The 25,358-nt window shown below is 37.5% G+C and overlaps 1 protein-coding gene across 5 annotated transcripts; it reads left to right on the forward strand.

Moving 5' to 3' along the window:
- The first annotated feature begins 1,824 nt into the window (after positions 1–1,824).
- Positions 1,825–24,410, forward strand: Mctp (multiple C2 domain and transmembrane region protein). Of its 5 annotated transcripts, none has more exons than XM_066733734.1 (14): positions 1,825–1,912; positions 8,494–8,771; positions 9,210–9,608; positions 10,142–10,423; positions 10,541–10,683; positions 11,103–11,294; positions 15,394–15,542; positions 15,731–16,136; positions 16,586–16,728; positions 16,830–17,189; positions 17,262–17,391; positions 17,677–17,808; positions 18,506–18,831; positions 18,919–24,410. In XM_066733734.1, exons 2-14 carry the CDS (start codon positions 8,714–8,716, stop codon positions 19,031–19,033), a joined length of 2,835 nt encoding a protein of 944 aa, XP_066589831.1. In that variant the 5' UTR covers positions 1,825–1,912; positions 8,494–8,713; the 3' UTR covers positions 19,034–24,410. The 5 variants fall into 5 exon arrangements, with proteins under 5 accessions (XP_066589831.1, XP_066589830.1, XP_066589829.1 ...); XM_066733733.1 differs by lacking the exon at positions 1,825–1,912 and adding an exon at positions 1,927–2,371; XM_066733732.1 differs by lacking the exon at positions 1,825–1,912 and adding an exon at positions 1,927–2,367.
- Positions 24,411–25,358: the final 948 nt, after the last annotated feature.

The following is a 25,358-nucleotide window of genomic DNA, read 5'->3' on the forward strand; positions in this document are numbered from 1 at the left end:
ATAAGAGAGAGAGAGAGAGAGAGAGAGAGAGAACCGAAGAAGAAGGCCCGTTGTCACTCGTCGATTCTCACTCGTAAAGTTTGATTTTCTTCGATATCGTAACGATGCTAAGGTTCAAAGGTCATGCGACACGACCACATATTTACTAGTGAGAGGTATATATATATATATATAGTTTTATTAACCAGTGAAATCGATCTATAGTAGTTGTTAGCCAATGACGAAAAATATATTAACAATTACCTACCACCACTGTCCATAGTTCTCTTCTGTCATTTTCAATCCTTCAATCATATTTATTTAATACGCTATACGCATTTAGCAATCCAGTCAATTTGCGTAAATATTTATTAGCCAGCTTCGATGATCAACTCGGCAGTGTCTCGTCGATTTATTCGCGTTTGTCCTTTTTCGTCATGTTCATGGGCGATGGTATAAGATCGATCGAGTAGTGTGTAAAAGGAAAAAGAAATTTTTCAACGCCTGGCAAATTCTGATATTTCAATTCATCGGCGCGCGTTTTCTACGCATTTCTACTCTTCAGTCATAGTTCTGCTAATTGTGCAGACTAATTGAATACGTATATATATAGTATAAATGTATATAAGTATTTTCGAAATGTAATTCTGTCGTATCAAGCGCGATACGATTCGTACTGTGCAAACGTCATTGTATATTGTAAATTTATTTAACATAGGCTGATATGTTTTATATCGTTGTATATAGTATAGAACTGATTTGTGCATACCGTGTATGCTTCATGAAATTTTATATGCTACTGAATAAATAAGATTTTATTATATTAATTTCACTTGTAATTTTTCATTCGATCATTCTGCTCGAGGAGTCTCGATCACAGTATCGAGTGGTTTGAAGGTAAAATAGGGGAGTACATGGGGTGAATAATGGTAGTAGTTGGGGTAGAAGATTATGAGTGTGTAGGAGCAGGATGAAAGATTCTTTCTACAAACCTTTTCCATCAACTATCAGCTATAAAAAGCAACCAAAGATAAATATCTAAATATCAAAATTTTCTATACTTCGTTTCCATCGTTCTACGCCAAAAGGCTTTCAGGCCAATGGACAAAGAAACGTGTTTTTTCTATTATTTGACCAATTCAGGAATTTTCCTTTAAAAAGGTGCCAAAATTGCTTTCATAGCCGAAGAAACCTCACCCTTTATGAGAGCTGTGAAACGAAGCGAGGATCGTGGTTAAACCGGAGCTAGGAATAATTCATTGGATCGACAAAGCAACGAGAGATTGCTGAATCTCCATCGAGGAGAAACTTGAGTGCAATTTTTGAGAGATTGCGCAAGACTCGCGAGCTATATATATATATACGTGTCCCACGAAGAAGCTCGATCCTCGTCTCGAGTCTCAGCTGCTGGTCCATCGCACGCATAAAATGAGACCCCAATAACGAGAGAAACGATGAAGCCTCTAATAACAAAGCTGAAGAGAAGAACGAATTCAAAGTCTGGCCTCGAGTTCGATAAGAATAATCTGCGAAGAAGAAGGCGTGTGTCGCGTCTGCGCGTTATGGCCCTCGATATGCAGGAGGGGATCAACTTTTGGTGATTGCGGGCGATCAGCGAAGGGTTAAAAAGTTCAGAGTGCGTTGAGAACCTTGGAAAATATTTCGATCGTCCGCATAAACCCTGAGGAGAGTTTTGGTGTGCTAGGGGGGTGGTTCGATACTGGAGAACATATATATATACATATATACACCACAAATCAGAAACAATGGAAGATCGAGTCGAATGCAGAAAAAGGAATTTGGTACTCGAGGAACGAGTGGAATTTTGTGCGCGAGAAAATTAGAGGGGTGGATTTTTTTGGCTTCCGGTAAGAGGGGTGGGGGTGGACCAGTGACACGTTGCACAGTGGACAGGGTGGACTCATCATCGTTGGTGCGACGCGACGGTTTAGTTCGGGTCGATAGAGGCCTTCGTCCTCCCTCTATAGACTCGCTTTCCCTCACTCCGTGTGCTTCTTAGCGTGGTGGGGGTGGAGGAATCGAGGATTCGTTCGAGTTCTCCTCTCTCTCTCTCTCTCTCTCGCTCTCTCGTTCCTCAGTTCGGTCGGTTCTGTGTTCTGTCAGTGGCCTCTCGGAAAGCATCGCAAAAGCTTCGTTCGAGCTTTCTCGCGCTTTCCCGCTTACGCACTCACGCGGACACTCTTGAACATTTTTTTTGTTTTTTTTTCCTTGCTTCCAAACACTATATATATGCATATTTTTTTCCTGATTGTTATTTTTATTCCCATTATCGCGGAATGATCTCTACAGCACGCAAAAGCTCTCCACAGAATATAGTGCAGAAACCTGGTGAACCTTAATGTTATTTATCTAATATTGGCAGATCAGGCAAGTACGGAAAACTATCGATCCTTTAATAGTGTAACGAGAGAACGAGATAGATTTACTCGGGATAATAGTCTTTTTTTATTGGAAATAATACGTTCCTTCCGGTTTAGCTGTGCCGTGCTAAAAATGTCTAATTAGGAGCTACTTTATTGGAACTCGAGGGAGGAGCTCGGTTGTATTTTCGAGTTTATCAACAAACAGCCCGCATTAACGCGTGTAGAGTTATTTGCTGGTTTATTTATGGAGCTTAGAGTTAAATTTTGGAGGTTTGGGTAAAAATGATGATAAAAGATGTTTTCTTTGTTTTAATTATAAATTTTTAATTCTGCATTTTTTTGTTAATCCTTTTAACCTCTCTCTCTCTCTCTCTCTCTCTCTCTCTCTTCGAGGTAATTTTATTTCTAGGTTTCGCGTCAGCGAAGAAAGTCGATTCCTTTTTACGTACGTTCCTTCGACGTGAAATTTTCATTCGAGGAAAACATGCTGTCGATTACAGGAGCAATTTTCTCGTTCACGCTTAAAATGTATTTGTGTTCTTTACGAACGTCACTATATATAATGTTTTATCTTATGGGTATCTACGTGCGTCCGGCTTTGTTCCCTTAAAGTCGCCTGTAAAAGCACTTCCCTCCAGATGATTGAAAAGATAAATTATCTATTAAATTCCCTTAAAGAGCGAGAAGTTTTTAGATGGGATCGAGTCTTGGAAAATTTCAGAGAAATTCTTGAAAACTTAATTATTTTCCAACGTGGCAAAATCACTCTTCTTTAACTAATTTCCTGTAATTTTAATAAAAATAAGCAATTATTTAATCAGGTCCTTCTGCGTGAATTAATTTGCCCAGAAGCTACTTTGACATTTTTACGTCTCGGTTCACATTGTGCAGTGGGTACAGTGGAGCGAAACGAGATGCTCGGGACACACAGACAGTTCCTAATTTGTTTATCGAGATTTATGCTCGAATTTGAGAATCCAATCTCTGTATGTATATGTGTATAGTGTACTATATATAGAACATTAGAAACATTACATAAGAGCAGGGTAAATTTGAGGGAAAGTGTTATTTTTGTGTAAAATAAATAAATAACTCCAGCATAATCAATCCAGTTCCTCTTTCATCGTATTTCAAAGAGATTTTAATAGTGCATCGTGCCAAACTAACGAGAATCCGTGAAAAGATTCCACGTGAATATAACATTGACTATATATTGGTATTGGTGGGTAATAATGATCGAGGATGAAAAAACTTGGTCTCCCATGGCACGCGGTGGACCTTAACTCTTTACGTTCAATTCGTTTGAACAACGAGATTCGAGCAGCCAAGATTAGAAAATTCTTCTCGAAACGTCCCAACTTTCTTCGTAGTTATTTTCCCAACGATAAAAATCTCACAATCCGAAAATTTCAGTATTTAACCTTCTCGAATGGTACATTGCTTAATTCACCAAAAATCTTTTAAGGTGATATTCCGGTTTCCAAAGGCAAACTAACACACTGTGAAACGATTGGTTAGAAATACAGCAGTTTCCTAATTTCGTACAGGTATATAGGAATCGTGTAGACCAATACTAAATGAATTGAGTATGTGTAACTGCTTACATATACGAAAAACATCTGTTAAAAATTGTAAAATTAACTGATAAATAGAACTGATAGTATGTGTATGTAATATATACCTCACATTCTTATCTCATTGTCATTATGTTAATATGCATGGTTCCTGTAATATAATCCTAAGAATAAGATGGTTTCCATACGAGGATCAGTGGAAGATTAAAATTTTAATGTTGAATGCTAATTATATAAAATAGCTAATTACTATAAATATATAGTAGAAGAAAAATCAGACTTTTAAAAATCTCCCATTCATCCTTACACTGCCAACCAGATAAACGTTATATTCCTGATGGAACTAAGACAAGAAAAAAGATGTTTTCCATAAGAGGATCGGTGAAAGATTAAAATTTTAATGTTGGATACTAATTATATAAATGAACTAATTACTAGTAGAAAATAGAAATCTCCCATCGATCTATACACCGCCAACCGAATAAACGTTATATTCCTGATGGAATTAAGACACGAAACGGAGCGAAATTTAATCAGAGATTCATCAGCCTGGAAAAAGGTAAAAAGTGAGCTACGCTATTTGGCGAGGCCGAAATTCCAACGGATAAGCTCGAGTTGTCTTATATATAGTTACTGTTCAGAAGGAATTGAAGCATCTCGAGGTTTTTTTGCACGTCAATTAAATTTTCTTTCTCCTCGTTACTGTGGCATAAAACTTGCAGAACATCTTTTTCAAGATCTCTCATACATGCGGGATATATTATTGCTTATTTTATTTTGTATAATTGAGTGATCCAAAATGGAAGAGAGAGAGAGAGAGAGAGAGAAAGAGAGTGGAAGCAGAGGATCGATAATTCGGTCACTCGAGTCGACCTTTAATTCCTAAAAGAATAGTGAATCGCTGCAGCATCCATGACAATGATTTAAGCATGAAAAAATTGTTCAATGGATTCGTGGCTATTGAGATTGATCGAAGCATCTAAAAATTTTTCTCATGTCAATCTAGATATCCTTCTCGTGGTTAAAATTTGTTAAAATATTTTTTTAAATTTCTCATACATCTGGGACATTTAATTAATTATTCTATTTTATTCTGTGTTTAATTAAATGATCCAAAGTGGAAGAGAAAGAGAGACAGAGAGAGTGCAAGTATAGAGGATCGATAATTCGGTCACAGGGTCAAACTTTAATTCTAAAAAGTATAATAATGCATCACTGCAGCGTCCATGGCATTGATTTAAGCCTGAAAGAAATTGCTCAGCGGACGCACGCCTATCGAGATTGATAACAGCTGTTGTTAGTCTAGATCGGCCTTGGTCCATTCCTCGTGCCTCGATCGTCTATTCTTTCAGCATGTAGAAATATTTCAATAGCAGCCTTGTTTGTTGTGAATTATACATAAATAGAGCTATATTATAAATTGAAAAATTCAACATTTACCATATTTATAAAATTTATATTATAGTATACAAAATGTGCATAAAAATAAATATATCAGAGCCTCAATTTTTATACCATCATAATAAACAAGCATGATAATAAGAATTTAGATGATTTAAAAAATTGTATAATACAAAGGTATGAATCTGCAATTAAAAGATTCGGAGCATAGGGCCATAGACACATGATTGAAAGATGTTTGACACGTCAAGAACGAAATATGTGTAAATTTGCTGCATTTTATAGAACCTTTTGGGTCCCTCTATTTTCTCTTTGCATCAGATCAGATCTTGAAGAAATCAGTTGATATTGCCACAAGTGCCTCATACCATTTTACACGTTTTATCTATATATACATATAGGGTCTATTGGCACAGTGTACAAAAAATTGTGATTCAATTGGACATGTGTTAGAAAGGCGATTTAACAATATGTAAATAAATTTTATTTTATATACATATATATACTGCACCGTTGTATATTATAAAAGATGAAATCACTCTGAATTAAGAAAGAGCAGATGCGTTTCGCAGTTTGAGAATTAACTTCATCATGCATCCCTCCTTAAGACTTAATTATTTAATAGGCTAAACTATGCATATGAGGTTAAACGAGCAGTTGCTAGAAATACGTACGACTAATATCAAATGGAATCTGAGAAAATTAAGACCTTTTTTCGTAATAACCTACCAGAGCCAAGATAATATAAGCGAGAATAACATATATATATAGCGAAGAAAATTTTTTTTTACCGCGAGGTTTCCTTGGGTCGAGGGGTGGAGGGGGGAGGAGGAAGCAGAGTGTACACACGCATTATCGATCTGTTCCTATACTTCCTATGGCCTAGACGCATTATACATGCACCAGCACCTCGTTCCCCACCGTGTTTACTCACACACATGCACCACTATAGTTATTATTTAGTACCATAACAGCAGCACATAATATGCATGCACCACTTTAATTTAAGCTGCCATTTGCAACACATGATCGATCCCCATCTCAGTTTCCAAACATTTTTCCTCAATTTTCCAATCATCAAATTTTTCATAATTTAATCGAGTCAATCGTTAACTTATCCAGTAATATTTGACCAAAATTCGTGCCTAATACGCGTCACGATTTTCAAAAAATTCATGAATGAAAGAATAGTGCGATCTTTATCCAAATTATTGCATTTTTTCATAAACAATTATAACCTTACGATAATTTCCATTTCCTAGTGCGATAAGATATATCACAAAGTACCTATAAAGAGTCATTTTGTAACAAATGCTTTTTTTATCACAGATGTGCTAATAAACAATTTTTAACGTTCCTTTGAATATTTTTTTACTATATACACGATAAATGTACGTATAATAATTTATTCGAGGAGTATCAATAATATATATACATATATATGCATATTTTATTTGATGAAATGGATAATTGAGCATGTATAGTTTCACTTCGCAATATTGTCCCTATCCGCACATGATACACTATATATATATATATTTACCCTATACATATACTCCAATTAAGGGAAACATAACAAAGTGAGAATATATGTTAACTATATATACATAAATCTATAGCAAAAAGTTAGTTGAAAGTGATAAAAATTGTCTGTGGATAGAGCCAATCGTATGCATATATGTACACTAACACACATTCTCGTATTTACCTTATCATCACTGTGTACGTGTTATTGTTGTTATAAACTCCCACGCAGCGAATAATACGTGTGTGTTTGCACGGTAAGCGCAAGTGTGCAAAGTTTCCATATCGTTATATTCAGCCAGTTGACAATAATTTCTATAGATTTGCACAGTTTCTCTCTTGTCGAGTCGAGGCGAGTCGTGGGATCATCAGGATTGGAAATAAATGAGTATAAAGTCCCGAGGGAAGAGAAGAAGTTGCATTTTCGATCTAGCATGCTCGTCTAATTAAATTGGAGTTATAGAATTTTTACCAAATAATGTGCTTTATTATCTCGTCTCTCGTCTCTCGTTTCTCCTGCGTGCGAAATTTCCATTTCTTCGCTTTCCATTAACTTATTAATTTACCAGTTTGAGGCTGAAAGAAGTAGGATCGCCTGGTGCACGCACGGAACACCGCGTAATCGCCGTAATAACTGCAGTGAGAGCATACTATGACCTAATTAGGAAAATAATTATTTTATTCCATTTACAAACTACTCATCAAGTGTCAGCAATCTGCATCTTATATATATATATATATATATATATACAATATTTACAATATTTCCACAAGTAACATTTCTCTTGAATTGCAGAATTTGCAAAGATTAGAAATTATCCAGATTAATTATTATTTTTTTGTAGAAAGCATTGTAAACAAGACTATATATATAATTATATAAGATTTTGTTTTGCACCCCCCCCCCTCCCTAACTTCTCGTATATACAGAAGAGTTTTGTACATTCGATTGTTCCTCGTGTTTCCAATAAGAAACGTCGCGTCGTTGAGGTAGGATAACGTTGAACTATGTTCTATAGCGTGAAAAAGGGTGAGGGGGGAAGGGCAGGAATACTTTGTTCATCTCGAAGACAACCTCTTCGAGGAAGAAGGAGGATGAATTCCATTGCGAATCCTTCGTACCCGTTTGCTGCTTAATGAGACCCGGAAGAAAAATTGAGTAGATCCGGCCAGACACTCCAGCAGCACTACGGGGATAACCCTCAGTTAGATATCGTGCAGTTTCCGGTATACACGCATCATACGCTTATCAGTGATAAATTTTACAAGTTCTTTTATGCAATTATGGGCTCGTATAAATGTTATCGTCTTTGCAAATTTATTTAGATTTTGCAAAAATTAACAGCTTTCTCTCTCTCTCTCTCTCTCTCTCTCTCACTGTACATAGGAGGAATAGCTTTTAATGATTAAACAAACCTACGAACCGTGCCGGGAATCTGAAAATCTTGGCAAATGGCCAATTGGAAACGTGGACCAGCAAACATAATGGAGAACACTTTTCCCATTGGTTCCACTATTTCGAATTGGATAAAAAATAAAAAATAATGTTTTTTTTTATCGTTGATAAGGATTATAAAAGTCCATTATCTTCAAAATCGTTTGTATCAACTTTGGGATTTTCGTTTGCGCAGAAGATTCTTGAGACTCCAAGATTTTTGGAAGAGGACTTCCGGTTATCCTGAAAATTTATCATCTCGTCGATCAATGCTGCTAGAGCCGCGATAATTAAAAGCCTATAGCTCGGAATCATGTTGGCCGAAAGATCGAGGCTGGTACATTTCAAGAAGAGGTTGAAGACTCGCAGAGGACATCAGGAGTGTGAAAGCTTCATTGGCGTCTTTGCCGGATAAAATGAGCAAGAGCGTCGAGCTTCTCGCTGGCACGGAGGATGGTGAGCCGGCGACTTCATGTAAGTTTCAAATTACATTACAGGTTGCGTTAAAAATCCACGAGTTCTCGATAAATATGCACCTATATATATATATAAAAAATTCGATATATCTTCGGATAATTGCTGGGCAATTTCATATATAGCTATATATACATGCATTTATCAATAATTAAGGGCCAGTTCGACAGAGATAAAACGACCCAGACAATCGCCTTAAAATTCTGCTCCAATATCTAATGACCCTGAAGAATCATCCTGTAGAAAAAATTTTCAAAATTTCTTGTAATTTACACGAAGATAAAATTCATTTGATAATTCACCACTACTCTAATCAGAATAAGGATCGTTATATCCAGAGGATCCTAGATCCACGCTAGGACTGTGTCGATTTATCTGACGGAGCCTGCATATACGTACACACACACACACATATACATATATATAGAAATTGGGTAGGTTCGGGGAAAACGGAAGAAAAGTCGAAGCTGAATCTGAACGGGAGTAGACAGTTGTCTCGGAGCGCAACGGAGCTACGTGATAATGGAGGAGGTAGCGAGGAGGATTCCCCGTCGAGGAGGAGAGTCCTGGGGGCTGAATCCAGCGTCATACAACATCATCGTCACAGGCACGTCGGCTCCGTCGCGCAGAGGACTCACACCTTCTTCGCGACCCTCAAGAGCAGATGGGTCAGAAGTCGCAGCAAGGAGCGGAAAAAGTCGAAGGATCTTCTGGCTTCCCAACAGGACTCGAAGAACGCTGGTGGGGAGTCCGATTATGCCGCGGATTACTCCTCGGATCACAGCAGAAGCTCCTCGGCCACTCAGAGCCCTGCGAGACACGTACTTAATCATCCAGGTAAGGCGATTTCTTAAATTTATTTTTGTTATTTTAAAAATTATCTTCTCAGACTGTATTCGAATGATAATGAAATTTGACAAATTTTTGTGTGGTTTAATTAATGTTTTGGATAATTGTGGATTTATTGAAGAGAGTAGGGATGTTTAAAAGTAATTATTTAAATACCTTTTATATATACGGTAGGAGTACAATTTTAAGAAGTACACCCTGTACATATAAGTCTGATATAACGCGAGGAAATTAATCGAGTCTCTAGTTTATCGTACTTTGCTCCCTTTTTAATTTAACCCAGCACGACTCATACTAGCTGATTCGCATGATACAGAATTATAAACATTGATCAATTTCAGGTAGGTTTAATAAAACTACCTTGATAAGAAGCTTTTTTAATTTAAATCTTTGATCCTCCGTGCACCAAACCATCAGGAAGATATTCTTTATAAACTGTGCATCAAAACGGTCAAAGAAGAAGATTGCAAAGAGGGAGAATTAATTATTTAATTATTTTTCTGGAATATTGCAAATTACAGAATCGCCTTTGGCAAGGGGTAGCAACAGGGAAAAGGGAAATCAGCAACAGCAACAACAACAACACCAGCAACAGCAACAAGAGGATAGTCCGAGTAAATACAGCGATGGCTCGTCGAAGGGTGCATCAACATCCGGTGGAAAAGACTCGAGCGAGACAGGACGAGAATTCCTGCAGGACGAGGGCCAAAGGAGAAGGGAGTTGGCCTTGAGACAGCATGCATTTTTCCAGCTTCGACTGCACATCAGGAGGGGTGCCAATTTGGTTGCTATGGACAGATGTGGCAAGTTTCGATCTTTCCCTTATTTTTATCCAATGCAAATCTATATCATGAATTCTAAATCATTGCAGACTTTTTTTTGAATATTCTCCAAAAATTGAAATATTTTTCCCTCTTCAGGTGCCAGTGATCCATACGTCAAGATAAAATCTTCGGGTCGTTTATTGCATAAATCGCGAACTGTGCACCGAGACTTAAATCCAGTTTGGGATGAGAGTGTGACTTTACCTGTTGAAGACCCTTTTCAACCACTTACCATCAAGGTATATATATATATATATATATATAAAACAGGTTTTGTTAACTTTATGAATTATTAATTAATTATTATTCGATGTACTAATTAACACTACGAGTTATTAAATAATAAAACAATATGCATAATGACTCAGATCGAAGGATTCCTTAATATTTTGGAAAACAATTATAAACAGATCAATTCTTGATACGTCATTCGAGTTTATCGACTTTAGAATTTCTTTATTCATCCTAACTACCCTCCTTAGCTTTTATCATCATCACACATTACAGTTATATATATACCTACTTGTGTGTGTTGAATCCATTAAATTCTTATTCTCGTGTTACCTCGAGTCTTCTAGTTATAAAACATAAATAGTCAAAGTCTCGATTTTAATGACAGGCATTATTTTTCTACATATAGCTGTAACATTTTCTTCAGGTATTCGACTATGATTGGGGTCTTCAAGACGATTTCATGGGAGCGGCCCAATTGGATCTGACGCAGTTGGAACTGGGTCATTCTCAGGATATCGTTCTGCAGTTGAAGGACCCGAACAGACCAAAGCAACATCTTGGAGAGATTTACCTGAGCGCGACCCTTTGGCCCAGGAATCAGCAAGAAAAAGAACAGGTAAAAAACATCATTTTTCTATATAGTAGCCATAATTATTCCAGTTTTTTCAATCCATTCAGCGCGCAACGAATTCAACGATATGCACATGAATGTGTAAGCTGAAAAACTTTTCTTCTTCGATAGTTCTTCGAGTAATATATAAGTATATAGCGAGGTATCTTCTCTTCGTTAAAGACCAATTGAAATGGAAATGAATTTCCTACTTTACTCGACTGTCTGAGACACGTAAATGTATCCAGATATTACCGGATGCGAACTACTACACATGCAAATCAACATATGTATATGCTGAAATCTGCATCAATCAGTGTGTTTCATCAATCGATATCGTGTCTTCTTCGTGTATAAGATGAAGTAGATGTTCCGAGCTAACAAAGCTGATTTGTCTATAAAATTATAGAAAAAATTCGTTTATTAATTAAGCTTGGCAAAATAAAATTAACGAATGATATAATACAAATTTTCCAAGATAGTGACGAGCATTATCAAAAAAAGTAATTTTTTAGGTAACAGGTGGAATCGCGTTGGCCAATGCGTTGCTTGCAATATATGTGTAGGCAGGAAATATGTAATAGAGCAGTGTGACCTACAGGGCCCAAGCAAGCCCGTATCGACTCTCTTATCACTCGAACGCTCCACTTGCATACTAATCACCTTACTTTTCCTGTTAATGTTTTTTTATCTATCTCGCGATGGCGCCCACTTACTCTCCTCCCACTCGTCCTACTCAGCAGCTACCGATGCAAACACACATACGTATATAGGGATTTCTCAAATCCTTCGATCATCGACAAAATTCTCTGTACGATCGGAATAAACTAATATAATTGTCTCGCATTTGCTGAAGATCAGAAAAGATAAAAGAAATTGCATATATATATATATATATATATATATTGTAAAGTAACGAGTAAATGCATTGAAAGAATTGCAAAGAAGCTTTTGATCAGCTGCAAAAAGACATTGAATCACTGTGCATATGAACGAGTGACTATTTCTATCTTTTCAATGTTTATGTAAGTTATCTGTTTAATTTTAGAATAGGCGAATAATTTGTCCTTATCTAAATATCCCGTTAGAAAAGTAGAGAGAACTTTACTATAATATTGGAAAATATTCAATAAGACTGAGATAAAAAAAGTAATAAATGAAACTGCTTACTCTGTGTTGTCCGGTTTGTAATATTGTCTCACGAGTTGCTACTCTGTCACGTTTTTTCATATAATATACAAATATAATCTTTGCCATGAGCTGTATGCTGCACTTTGCGAATAAAAAAGATTCAAGAAGCGTGTGATGTGTGGTAAAAATGCAGATAAAACATAAAAAAGTGCTTTATACTCCTGTCAGTAATATAATACAATACAACAAATGAGTTAAAAAATAAATAAAAGCTATAGATATAAAAAATTGCTGTATTAATGTATACGTCAATAATTACACTAATAACATATGACTATACAATAGAAAAATATCGCGAGTATTCTCTCAGTTGTCATATCCTTCCATCTCTGCAAATATGACGATAATCTTACGTGCGAAGATGCAGAATAATGAGAAAAATGCTGGATAAAAAACTTCAGAGAAATAACTTAATTTCTACAGAATAAAAAAATTAATTTTGCCAGAATCGATCATGGCACCGAAAATGATAGGAAGAGGAGGGGGGATATCGAATTATTGCGCTGGTAAAGAGCGAGTTAATCTCGGTAAAGTAGACCGACGACACGTTGACCATGTGCAGGCTTTTCGACGAGGCGTAAGGTAATTTGCGTTTATCGCTTTATAGTCCTAACGAACCAGTGTGTTGACGGGCATCGCACAGGTCGACTCGCATCGGCACTTCCGGTAGTAGTCGTGCGTCTACCACTATGTCCCCGCTCACGATCAACCTGTGCAGTGAGTAGAGTATATGTAGTCACGTGACACTCTCTCTCTCTCTCTTTCCCACGAGCACATACACGATGAGGTAACGTACCTCTCGAGTTCTCCACCCGATTGGCTTATCTCTCTCGTATTTAGACATTTTAGACTCAGTCCAACTTCGAGCATCGTCGTGTCGCGTCGCGTCGCTACTTCGCTACACAAATCCGATTTGTTTACCGTGACACGTGCGTATGTGTGTGTGTGTGTGTATGTGTGACTCTTGCGAAACTTACCAAATCGAAATAAAGTAACAGTTACAGAGATATCGTGGCTTAAGTTTTCTGTGGCTGCTTATTTCTGTTCTGTGTGATAATAATGCAAACGTTTGATTGACTTTCCCAGCAAAAAACAGTGACTCATCCTGAGGTAATAATCTTCAGCGTGACATACTTTATCTATTTTGTTCCGCTGAGAGAACACTGTGCAACGTGTGCTCAAACTGTGTCATTTTATCGTTTGCTTGTAATAATTAAAAAATAAAGACGTCGATGATTCGTATAAAAAATGAAACAAATGAAAATTGATTCAGGATTACCATTTCAATATTCTTGGAAGACGCACAATGAGATTTGTCCAATCACTAGCCAGTAAGATATCTGTTTTTGATCGTCGAGATGGATTTAGATTTATCGTCGAAAGATCTTGAAGAAAAGGTTGAAGTAAAGGATGCACATCAGGGTTATTTGCAAGCTGAAGAAAAAAATACCTCGACTTCTGCTCATCATGGTACCCCACTGAAAGTCCCAAGGAAGAATCAAATGGCTCGTTTGCAGGAGACAACGACTGCTGAAGCGTCCGTATCACTACTCGACTCTGTTTCTCCAGTTCATATTTCCTACGATAGAAGAATCATCGAAGAGAGATGCAGCGCTGTTTATTCTCTCTCGACCCCGAGCAAAAAACCGGGATACGACGTCTCATCCGAAGACCCGATCGATCCAATTTACTGGAGGGACGAAAATGTTGATGTTACGGATCATGAGATTATCCAGAAGAGGGATCTTCCGGAGAGTCGTCCACTAAAAGCCATTAGAAAGTTACGGACAAATCGGTTAAACGAAAGAACATCCAAGAACGATCTTGGTGTTTCCAGTGGCATCAGCATCGTTATCCCGAAGGATGAAACTTTTCTCCCAATGGCGAAAGAGTCCAGCAATGATCCCTTTATCGAAGATGAGCCAATCTCGGAAAAGATCGCTCAACCTGCAGCTGATATCGAGGTTGATCTCCCGAAGAAGAGTGGAAGATCAGCGAGTGTCGAATCGATGATCGATAGATCCGAGGTATCGCCTGTGCAGGAGACTTGGAGAACCCCGCCATTAACACAGTCTCAACAACCACATGACGATAGGAACAAAGGAAGAAGATCGGTTTTGTTCATAAAGTCATCATTGGAGAAAAAAATGCAGGATACTTTGGAGAGACTGGTGGAGGATCGAGTGGTAAGAACGGAGAAGATCTGGGAAGAGATGAGGCAGAAGTACCCGTGGCTTCAGCCGATCGATGCTTGGATATCCGAACATCGTCGCAGCAGCAGAAACGATCGTACAGTGGGACTGAGAAGGTACAGTGGTTCGGACACCGAGATCGATCGCTGTGTTGCTCGTGAGGAATTCGTTAGATTGTCCGAAACAGTTCCTGAAGAGGAACCGGAAGTCGAGCCTTCGGCAGCTGCGGCGGAGTTGCTGAAGAAGTTGCATGAACAATTGAAATTGGAGAACGAGCGAGGGGCCAATTACGATTTCAAGTATACCGTACGGAGGCAAGTTGCTGTGGATGAGGATGATGGGGAGGATGAAGAGAAATTGGAGAGCAGAGTCCTGGAGAAGACGGAAAAAATGCGACAGGCCCGGCAGGCAGGAGTCGTCTTCAACAGCGATGGCGATAGGAACGTTGCCTCGAGAATAGTCAAAAATACTGATGATATTTTACAAGTGAAAGAGGTCAAGCATCACGAGCTGTTCGATAAGCTGAAGGATGGCCTTAAGGAAAAGATGGACGACATCCAAAGGGTATCCAATAAATATCGATCCTCCGGTTCTCCATTGTCTCCGAGCGCGAGAGCTTTATTCATAAACCTCGAACTCCCTCCCATATATTCCTGTATCTACGTTCTCTTTTATCTTTCCAATGCATCTTGACTAAGTCTACATAATATTTAATTTTTCAGTATTTCCTAAGGACGAATCGTCTGGCTGACGTAAATCGCAAGTTGAAGTCTCAGATATGGAGCTCGGTCGTAACGATAGTCCTGGTGGAGGCGAAGAATCTTCTTCCGATGGACATAGATGGTCTCTCTGATCCTTACGTAAAGTTCCGGTAAATATATATTGTGATTGTACAGAATATATGGAGTAATAAAATATATACAACTTGCACTGCAAATATACGTATGTACAGTATAAATTTTACACTCAGTTTAGTGGTACCATTATGGTGAACAAACCAGAATAAAATGATGCTTTAACCCGAAGACATTATTTGACGTTTCTAATGAACTCTTTCAGGTTGGGTACAGAGAAATACAAGTCGAAAGTGTCTAATAAAACGCTGAACCCAGTGTGGTTGGAGCAATTTGATTTGCACCTTTACGAGGATCCCTATCTGGGTCAGGAATTAGAGGTGACTGTCTGGGACCGCGACAGGAGTCATCAGGACGATCTTATGGGTAGAACCGTCATCGACCTGGCTACTTTGGAACGCGAAACTACTCATAGATTGTGGCGAGAGCTCGAGGATGGCTCTGGCAGTATTTTCCTCCTCCTAACCATCAGTGGTACCACTGCCAGTGAGACCATCAGTGACCTTGCAGCTCACGAAGAGACACCTCAAGAACGTGGTCAATTGTTATCTAGGTATTCTTTGGTAAACAGCTTGCAGAGACCACGTGACGTGGGACACCTCATAGTGAAGGTAACGTCTAATTCATTTATATCTCTCTTATCGCTCTAATTAGCGTAGTCAAAGTGACTCATTATATAAATGCTGGACGAAGAACCTCCGAACACTTGTACGATATCTCATTTGTCTCTGTATAACTTTGGTAAAACAAAAACAAGTATACACAATAAAACCATACGAGTAGTTTCCTGTTTTCTCTCAAGGTCAATTTTTTTAAACCGTCAATCTTCTCTCACAACGATGATATTCCAGATCCAATTTCCTGCAGTATAAGCAATTAAGCAAACAGACTGTCTCATTTCACGAATGACACGCGTAAACGGCGTAACGATGACGAGCAACGTCTGGAAACTACTTTGTTTCTCATTTTTTGCACGATATACAAAACCTGCAGGATATTGCGATTTTGGGGCAGTGATTTTGCAATTTGTTTCTAAAGGATGTTCTCTTCTGATTTGCAGGTGTATCGAGGACAGGGTCTCGCTGCCGCCGACCTGGGAGGCAAAAGCGACCCTTTTTGCGTTTTAGAGTTGGTCAACGCCAGACTACAGACCCAAACGGAGTACAAAACACTGGCGCCCAATTGGCAAAAGATTTTTACATTGTGAGCATGTATATACTGCTGTGGATGTTGTTGCTTAAATCTGTTATATGCACGTGTATCATTAAGACAAATTCAGAGTAGTAATTTTACTTTCATTGCAGCAACGTGAAAGATATTAATTCGGTGCTGGAGGTAACTGTCTATGACGAGGACAGGGATCACAAAGTCGAGTTCCTCGGGAAGGTCGCGATACCGTTGCTGAGGATACGGAACGGTGAGAAGAGGTGGTACGCTCTGAAGGACAAGAAACTCAGATGTCGAGCCAAGGGCAACTGTCCTCAGATACTTCTTGAATTGACAGTGGTGTGGAACATCTTCAGAGCCTGCATAAGAACTCTTAATCCTAAGGAGAAGAAGTATATGGAACCGGAAGTCAAGTTCAAAAGACAAGTTTTCCTGCGAAATGTTTTTAGGCTAAAAGCCATTATCATTATTTTCATAGATATTGGAAAATATATACAGTGAGTCGAGCTTCTCTTATCTCGATCGAGTCATTAAGAAAATTAATCTAATTAGATAATTTTGATTCGTAGGAGCTGCTGGGAATGGGAGAGTAAAATAAGAAGCATCCTCGCACTTGTATTTTTCGTTTTGGCCTGCTACTATTTCGAACCCTGGATGCTACCAGCAGCAGCAATATTAATTATTCTTAAGTATTACCTTGTGAGTGTCGTTAAATATTTTCCTATTTCTTTGTTGATGTCTGCTTTATATTTCCCTGCACCATGATATTTCATCAACTTTATTTTCTTCCTTATAATCGAACCTTAGTCTTTTGTCCTTGAGCACATCCTTGATTAAGTTTTTTTGTATTTACTTGAGTAGATCTTGAGAGGAGGGTATTTGTATATAATTTACTGATCTGCATGTGGTACCCAATGCTTGCATCCTGACTATCAGCAAAGTGAGAAAAAGGTGTTTTGAGTAAACAAGTGGCTTTTTCAACAGGTTGCAGTAGTAACTGGAGCACCCCTGTCGTCATTGACTTGGTCGCATTACACTGACCATGATGGTACTTGCGATGACGGTCCGTCTACTCCAGGAGCCGATGACGATGACGATGACGAGGACAAGGATAAGGTAAGGAATTTATCTGCAGTAATGTAACTTCATAGTTATAATTTAAAACTCACTTATCTTATGTATGTGGCATTTTCCCAGGTTTAAAAGAAAAATACTCTGATAACAATTTTTAAAAACTTATAAGTTGTCTCAAAATTAAATTGTCTACATGAAAAGTTCATTATCTCTCATACAGAATAAAATAATTTTATCTCTATTGGAACAGTAATTCCATTAGAAGAAGATAAGATATATTTTCGTAATTGGAAAACATTTTCACTTAATTTGACCTTAAAATATTGGAAAAACACGAAAAAAATTGGATCTTATCCAATCTCTATACTCTGCACGTTGATAATAATGAAATGAATGAAAATTTGTAAAAAAAACACTAGAGAATTATCTCTGGATAAGAAAAAGATAAGCAAATTGTATGATTTACAAAAGCTTGTTGAGATAAGCAGGGCGAAAGATCGGTTGCTGATTTGGTGGAGAATCACTCTCTCTCTCTCTCTCTCTCTTACATATATAATATCGATTTAGAGCCATGCGCCTAGTGTAGAAAATCTTTCCCACTCATTGTGCTGTAAGACTTATCAACTCGACCTTTGACCTTTATCCTACGAATTTATATATATAATAGTCTCGACATTGATCGACTGACATTTAGAGGAGAATAAATACGTGCATATGTATTATTCAATATCTTTTTTAGGAGGAGAAGAAGAGCCTGAAGGAGCGGTTGCAAGCGATACAGGAAGTTACGCAAACGGTGCAAAATTCTATTGGATACCTGGCTAGTCTAGCAGAGAGGGTGAAGAATCTGTTCAACTTTACAGTTCCCTATCTGAGCTACCTCGCGATGATCCTGGCGCTCGTAGGTTGCGCCGTACTTTATTTTATACCGGTGAGATATCTGATCCTGGCCTGGGGAGTCAATAAATTCTCCAGGAAGATCCTGAGGCCTCACTCGGTACCCAATAACGAAGTGCTGGATCTCATATCGAGAGTACCGGATGATGAGGAATTGCTCAGTTACAGGTATAACAGCTGATGTTCTTGATTCACTTAAAAAAAATGCATTATAATCACGAAGAAATTATGTTTGTATCATCTAAAATTTTTTAGGGAGCTGAAGCCAATAGCGACTTCCGATTGCGACAGGGGTGCCAGCATGAGCAGTCCCGGAAGTAGCGGGACTGGTGCACGCCGGGAGCAGAGGAAGAAGCACAAAGGAGCGTAGCAGAATGTCCCGCGGCCGGAAGTCGCGGGCTCAAGGCAATCCAATATCCTGAAGACGGTCCTGCTGCGCCGGAAACTGCGACAACGTAAAGGCCCAGCAGACCTACCGGATGTCATCGATATAGACTGACGAATCTTCGTTAATTAATCTGTAAAATTATGCTCTGCTACATTCGGTCGATCAGCAACCTATGCACAACATTCCATGCGTCTATCTGAAAAGGATCATCGATTTACGGACATACGGAATATTTATATCACACCTACCATCTACAGCTTGTATTTATGCCTGAAATAATCTGCAATTATCAGGAATCGTCTACGCACTACTACACAGCTCGAGCGATTGAGTCTGGAACAATTTTTCATTGCTATAAACGCATTTTATTTTTTGTTTTCCATTTTATACGTTTAGTGAATTTCACGTGGACGCTTCTTGGCAGTTGAGATTTAAAGCTATTGTCACGAGAAAGCGTCCTTGAAAATCATCCCAAGTTACAAGACTCGAGCGATGGAGTCTGGACGAATTTTTTATTGCTATAAACACATTTTATATTTTGTTCTCCATTTTACACGTTTAACATCACGTGGACGCTTCTTGGCAGCCGAGATTCAAAGTTATTGCCACGGAGAACGCGTCCTTGAAAATCATTTCGAGGAGTGCGATTGTAGGTTGCCTTAATAATAATAATAATAATAACAATAAGAATAACAAGAAAAATGAACGCAGTGGTGCGAGAGAATGCTTCGAGAAACTTTGAACATTTTTCCATTAGGACGACAAAGACTTAACGCGTGCACTGCGTCCTTGAAAATCAATCGCGTTCACCGAATCTAGAATCTAGACGCGAGCCATACACCGGAGATCGCGAGAAACAAATTATTATTAACGACGAATCGATCAATCTACCAACCAACACACGTTTTCCTTAAAAATAATCATCGTGGTTCGTACCTCGAATGGTAATAGAAGACCAAATCGCAGAATCGTTAAAAAATGGTACGACCCTCGATAATTTATAGAATTTTAAATTAGTTTCTCCACAAAGAGTATTATCGAAGTGATAGGAAATGTTGATCTAAGGAAAAGATTTTTAAAGAGATTAAACTGCGATAGCTAAATATGAAAGTATGGCGATGAGGAATGACGCGAATCCGATGCATCGCGATACGCGAATGTCCCTGTTGAATAAAAAAAATATCGATATTACAAATATTATAATTATTATAACTATATAATCGAGGCGTCTCTGATTTTTATCGGGAAAGCACGAATCGTTTCGTCCATTGGTGTCATATAGGTTAGCTGCTATAAATTGTTATAAACAAATTAAATTAGGACGTAAGCAAGGAAGTTTTATTCAAGCGCGCGAGAGAGAGTGTGTGTGTGTGTGTGTGAAAAATTTAATAATTATCCAATACTTTGCTATTGTAACGCGCACATATTTTTATCCATAGCTTTTTACTCCGAACGCGATGGGAAGCTCGACGAATATTTTTTCAAGGATCTCCGATTTTCGGGGATAATCACGATGACCTTGATGCGTTTTGATAACCTAATTGAACGATGAGCGGGAAAATCGTTATGATATTCTTGGATTATTCGACTACGCTAGGAGGTTGAAATTGATGAGAGGGATGAGTGGGTAGAAGTTGAAGAAAAATTGCTGTATATTCGATTCTCTTCAAGGTGGATTTTGTATTGGTTAAAGCAGTCGGTTCTTGTTGGTTCAAGGCCACCATAATGCCCTTTTCGCCCTTTTTCAATTGTTATTCTTCGTGACTGTCTGTTTATTCTACTAGCCAGCTACGAGAACTATAGGATTTTTTTTAAGATTCTTATTTAGGACTTAATTTCAGCATCTTTCACACCTTAGAATCCCATACGGAATCATTGGAATCTGGCCAATAAAGTGGCCAATCAGAAAAAGATATACCACAAGCTTCGGTTATAATAGTAACAAATTTCAATTCTGTAAGAATTTGCTAAATTAACCTTGAAACTCATTCTCCAGTGGTATTATGTATGTAGAATTGAAATTGCAGGATTTTCAATGTATACTTTTTGTTCAATGCGAATTGAGTAGTACGAGCAGACGCGAAGCACGACTACTTTATTCGTATCTCATATTTCAGTAGATACGAGTTATCTGGTTCAGTTGGAGGATCGTGTATATATATAGTGCAGCAAATACAGTTTAAACGGTGCATGTTCAAGTTACTTTCTCTCCAAGGGTACACAAGCACGAAGGCCTAAGGCGAATGAGCATTAGTTGAATAATTGAAAATTATTCTCCCAGGGATTAGTCTCAACCAAATTAATCTCTAACCATCAATGTGCTAATTAGCAAAATAAAACTGCACGCGTATAATCACTGATATCACTAAAAAACAATATCACAATAAAAAATTCTTTCGATTATTTATTCCAAAATATCACAAGCAACATACCAAAACTCGTAGCAGGTTTGAAAATAAATCAGAAGCCAAAGAATATAATTGAGAGGCAGAAGAATGTGGTTGTATAAAGGGAAAAGGTCATTGACCTTTAAAAATGAAAAAACAAATCAATAAACTGGGTCCAGCTGGGAATAGCTCGGTCCTTCAGACCATCGCACGTCGGTAGTTAAAGCCTAATTAAGGAACGCAGGTGCAAAGGGAGAAGGACGCCAAAGGGACGATCCTTGTACTATTTAATCTAGTCAACGAAATATTAAATAAGTTTTTTATATAATAATACAAACGAGTGAAAATCCGAGATTCCTCGAGTACCACAACTCCATCCTGTTCTTCGTACTCGAGGACCTCGCTTCCCCCTGTGTACGATTCGTCGTAAAAGAAGAAAGACTTTCTACCAGTCTTTTTAATTCTCTGTGTATAATCAAATATTTTTATTCTCATCTATGTATCTATTACCATAATTTTTCAAGGTTATTTCCCCATAGTTTATAGACGTAATTCCGTTTTGCATTTTCGAGGCGTGCGCGTACACATTATCGAAGGATTTTCTCATTTCTTTTAATACCGCGCGAGATACTTAACATCTATGTATATATCTGGCGAAAGAGACTAGTCTGGTATGAAAAAACTGCAGAGAGAAATGCATTCCTATCTTGTAGGGTTTTCTGACCCTGGTTGGTAGAACCGTCTGTATGGACAAGCCTTCGATCTATATCATTTTTTACGTCCTTTTCTACTCTTCCATTTTTCTACTTCCAAAATATATTAGTCCCGTTTCTCTTCCCGCACAATTCCACTTATAATTCCCTCTTCGAGTATATATATAATAGATATAGTATATAAAACAATCGTGTGGACGTACACACTGTGCGCAGTGAGAAAAATAATGGTGCTCGCTTAACCCTATATCGATAATCAAAGTCTTTATAAAAGTCAATATAAATATACAAATTAATGAAAAAATTAAGAAAAACAAAGAAAAGAATGATAAAATTTTAATTGTAATTTACGAAACAAGAAAAATTATTAAACACGAAAATTTCTCGATTTGTTGTATCGAAATAATTGAAGAAAATTTATGAGAGATATTGAGAGATGTTTGAAATCATGAATGGATTATGTATATAGGGTGAGACACTCGCAAAGCTCCAAAGCTCCAACCTAAATAATAATTCATTAATCTGTCTGACTCTATAAGAGATATCAATTTTTCCCTTATAAGACTTTCTCTTCGATGCAAATAGACAGGAGATTTAAAAGAGTCCTAGATGCAAAAATTGACCTGATATTACAGTCAACGAGATAACATTTTCTTAAGTTTATGTCGAAGGCCTCGCTCTAGTAGTAGTGGTAGAGAGTAGTACGTAGTCCGCGTTCCTAAAGAAGTCAATCGAAACTTGTTATTTTCCTCGTCATTTTATTATTACGAGCAAGACGAAAGAGTACGTAGGAAAACTGGTGTATATTCTTCCCCTCGTTAACCGTCTTTCAACTTTTTCTCGAATATTGCACGTAGTTTAAAAAATTGCACGCCACTTTGCTAAGAAAAGTACAACGCGAGGAACACGATCGAGACAAAAATTTAAACCTGAAGAGAGCTACTTACGAACTTACGCACCCATACACTCGCACGTTTCGGGTTTGTAAAAATTTCAATTTCTCCGTGTGTTTTAATTACGAACGACTAAAGATTAAAAATAAATTATAAAAAATAGAAAATTGATAGAAAAGAGAGAGAAAAAAAAGTTTGATCGAGGCGAATTTGATCTTGAAGGACGAGGAGTAAAACGTACGGGATTCCGAGGTCGAACGTGTCGTGAAAGCAAAACCGGAAGTGGCCGAGATAACGGATTTCTCGGAAGATTGCCTAGGCTGGAATCAGCGGAGAGTGAAATCCAAAAGTCTTTATACGTGGACGGTAAAATTGTGGGAGGGGTAAATAAATGAAATAAAATTAAAAACGTTCCGCACACGCGCCTCTAAGTCTATTATTATTACTTCCAGTGTTCCAAAAAATAGAAAAGAGAATTTTAAGACTTCTGATGGTCGCTACACGCCTGGTCGAATTTTTCGTGAAAAGTCGAGCCTAGGACCATATTATTTTTTGAGACAAAAAAAGAAGTAAAAAAAATATTTTCTTTTTCCAACTATCAAGTATCATCAAGTATAGTACAACGTTGAAGATTATATTTAATATTTATCGTTGAAACGAATTACCTTATATATAAATAATTATTCATTTAAGTTTGAGCTGCCGAAGAGGTATAAAATACCTTGCAGTAGAAATTCGGCGATAAAATGTTTGAAAATTGAATCCTTTGATTCGAATGGGAGCCATGAGTGAATTTCTAGCTTTGGCCAAGGCGCCTCGACCGTCGAAAGAAACTAAACGAAAATTTTAGTTTTTGCTTGCAGAGTGTGCATTCGTTTTGTGCACGTCGATGCAGTATAATGATCAAGTGATAATTAAAAGAAGTGTATAGTGTATGCATAGAAAAAAAATCTTAGAAAATTTGAGAATTTAGCAAGAGATAGGACGGATATTAAGTGTGTGATATATGCATCGTTAAACACACATTCTCATTCCAATGCCTCCACTATATATACGTATAGTGCATTGGTGTGCACAGAACGAATAGAGAATAGAGTCTGAAATTTCTTATGTGAATTATTAAATGACACACGTATATGTATAATAAATAGTGGATTATCGCAATATAGAAAGATAAATATTATATATATAAATATTAAAATTAAAAAGGAGAAAATGAGAGTCGATGAAATTGTTATGACGCCTGGCTCGAGTTCCCGGTGTTCCTGATAAAATGTACTTATGACAAAGCGTGATATGAGCCGTTATTATATATACCTACGTTATATCATTATCTAAGAGTAATAAAAAGAGCTTTTAATATCTAGATAGATCTCTAATTCCCACCTGTTCTGCACACTTTCCCCCTTTATATTATACCACTGATAATTCAAACGCTTAATTTTTTTATACTCGACGTTTGATTGGCTGCAAAATTTCTTTTAATAATTTTTCAATTATTGTATAAAAAAGTTTAGTTAAATAATTGTTTCTTAATATATATATATATATATATATATATATATATAGCTGTATACTCTGTTTCAAAGAAGTGGGCGTGGTTTTAGTTCCACCAGCAGTGACTTGCACTAGTATTTATCTATACACACACACACACACACACACACACACACACATACATAGAGTATACGAAATAATATTTCATAGATGCAACGTACGTTTTAGCAAATTTTCTTTCCTCTCATCTTTTTCTTTCACAAGAAAATATCGAATCGCGAGAGAATTTTTTTTCTCCGACGAATCACGATCGGTTTTTGCATTAATGCAAAATAGGGCAAAAGAGAACATGATACCTTCCAGTTGTTTGTAAGAATGGCGTGTCCGAGCGGTGAAAGTGAAAATGTACGAGGCGAGGCACGATTAAAAAGTTACAGAAACGAATAGCTGCTCGGCACGAGTCCCCTGCTCACACACGTGTCTCCATTCCTCCTGCATATTCCTTATTAATTGCTTATTTAAAAACTACGCCAAAAGTTTCCTCGTGTATCAACTTCCGTCGTTTCTACCGTGAACCATAGAGCGTGTCAATTTTAAACGTGCCATCATCGCTGTATATCTCGATCCTTATATGTAGAAAGTATGGAAATTTGCAGAAGAAACTTTGATTTTTTTTTTATTTCAAGAAGAATGTATTTGTCGAATGGATTTTCTATCGCATTGCATGGAATTTTTAGAGAGGCTGTGGAAGCAATCACGAAAATGTTAAATGAGAAAGACCCATCATACCTTTTTAAATTTAACAACACGTGTGAGT

The sequence above is a fragment of the Prorops nasuta genome, unplaced genomic scaffold, assembly GCF_024137725.1.
Source record: "Prorops nasuta isolate Cenicafe-Biocafe unplaced genomic scaffold, Cenicafe_Pnas_1.2 PNAS00011, whole genome shotgun sequence".
Taxonomy (NCBI): domain Eukaryota; kingdom Metazoa; phylum Arthropoda; class Insecta; order Hymenoptera; family Bethylidae; genus Prorops; species Prorops nasuta.

Bases quoted from the DNA above. Each gene is read 5' to 3' on its own strand.
- Mctp (XM_066733731.1), top strand. From the start codon at position 13,838: ATGGATTTAGATTTATCGTCGAAAGATCTTGAAGAAAAGGTTGAAGTA. The intron at 15,543-15,730 runs GTAAATATATAT...GAACTCTTTCAG, and splicing joins GATCCTTACGTAAAGTTCCG to GTTGGGTACAGAGAAATACA. The intron at 17,190-17,261 runs GTGAGTCGAGCT...TTTGATTCGTAG, and splicing joins GATATTGGAAAATATATACA to GAGCTGCTGGGAATGGGAGA.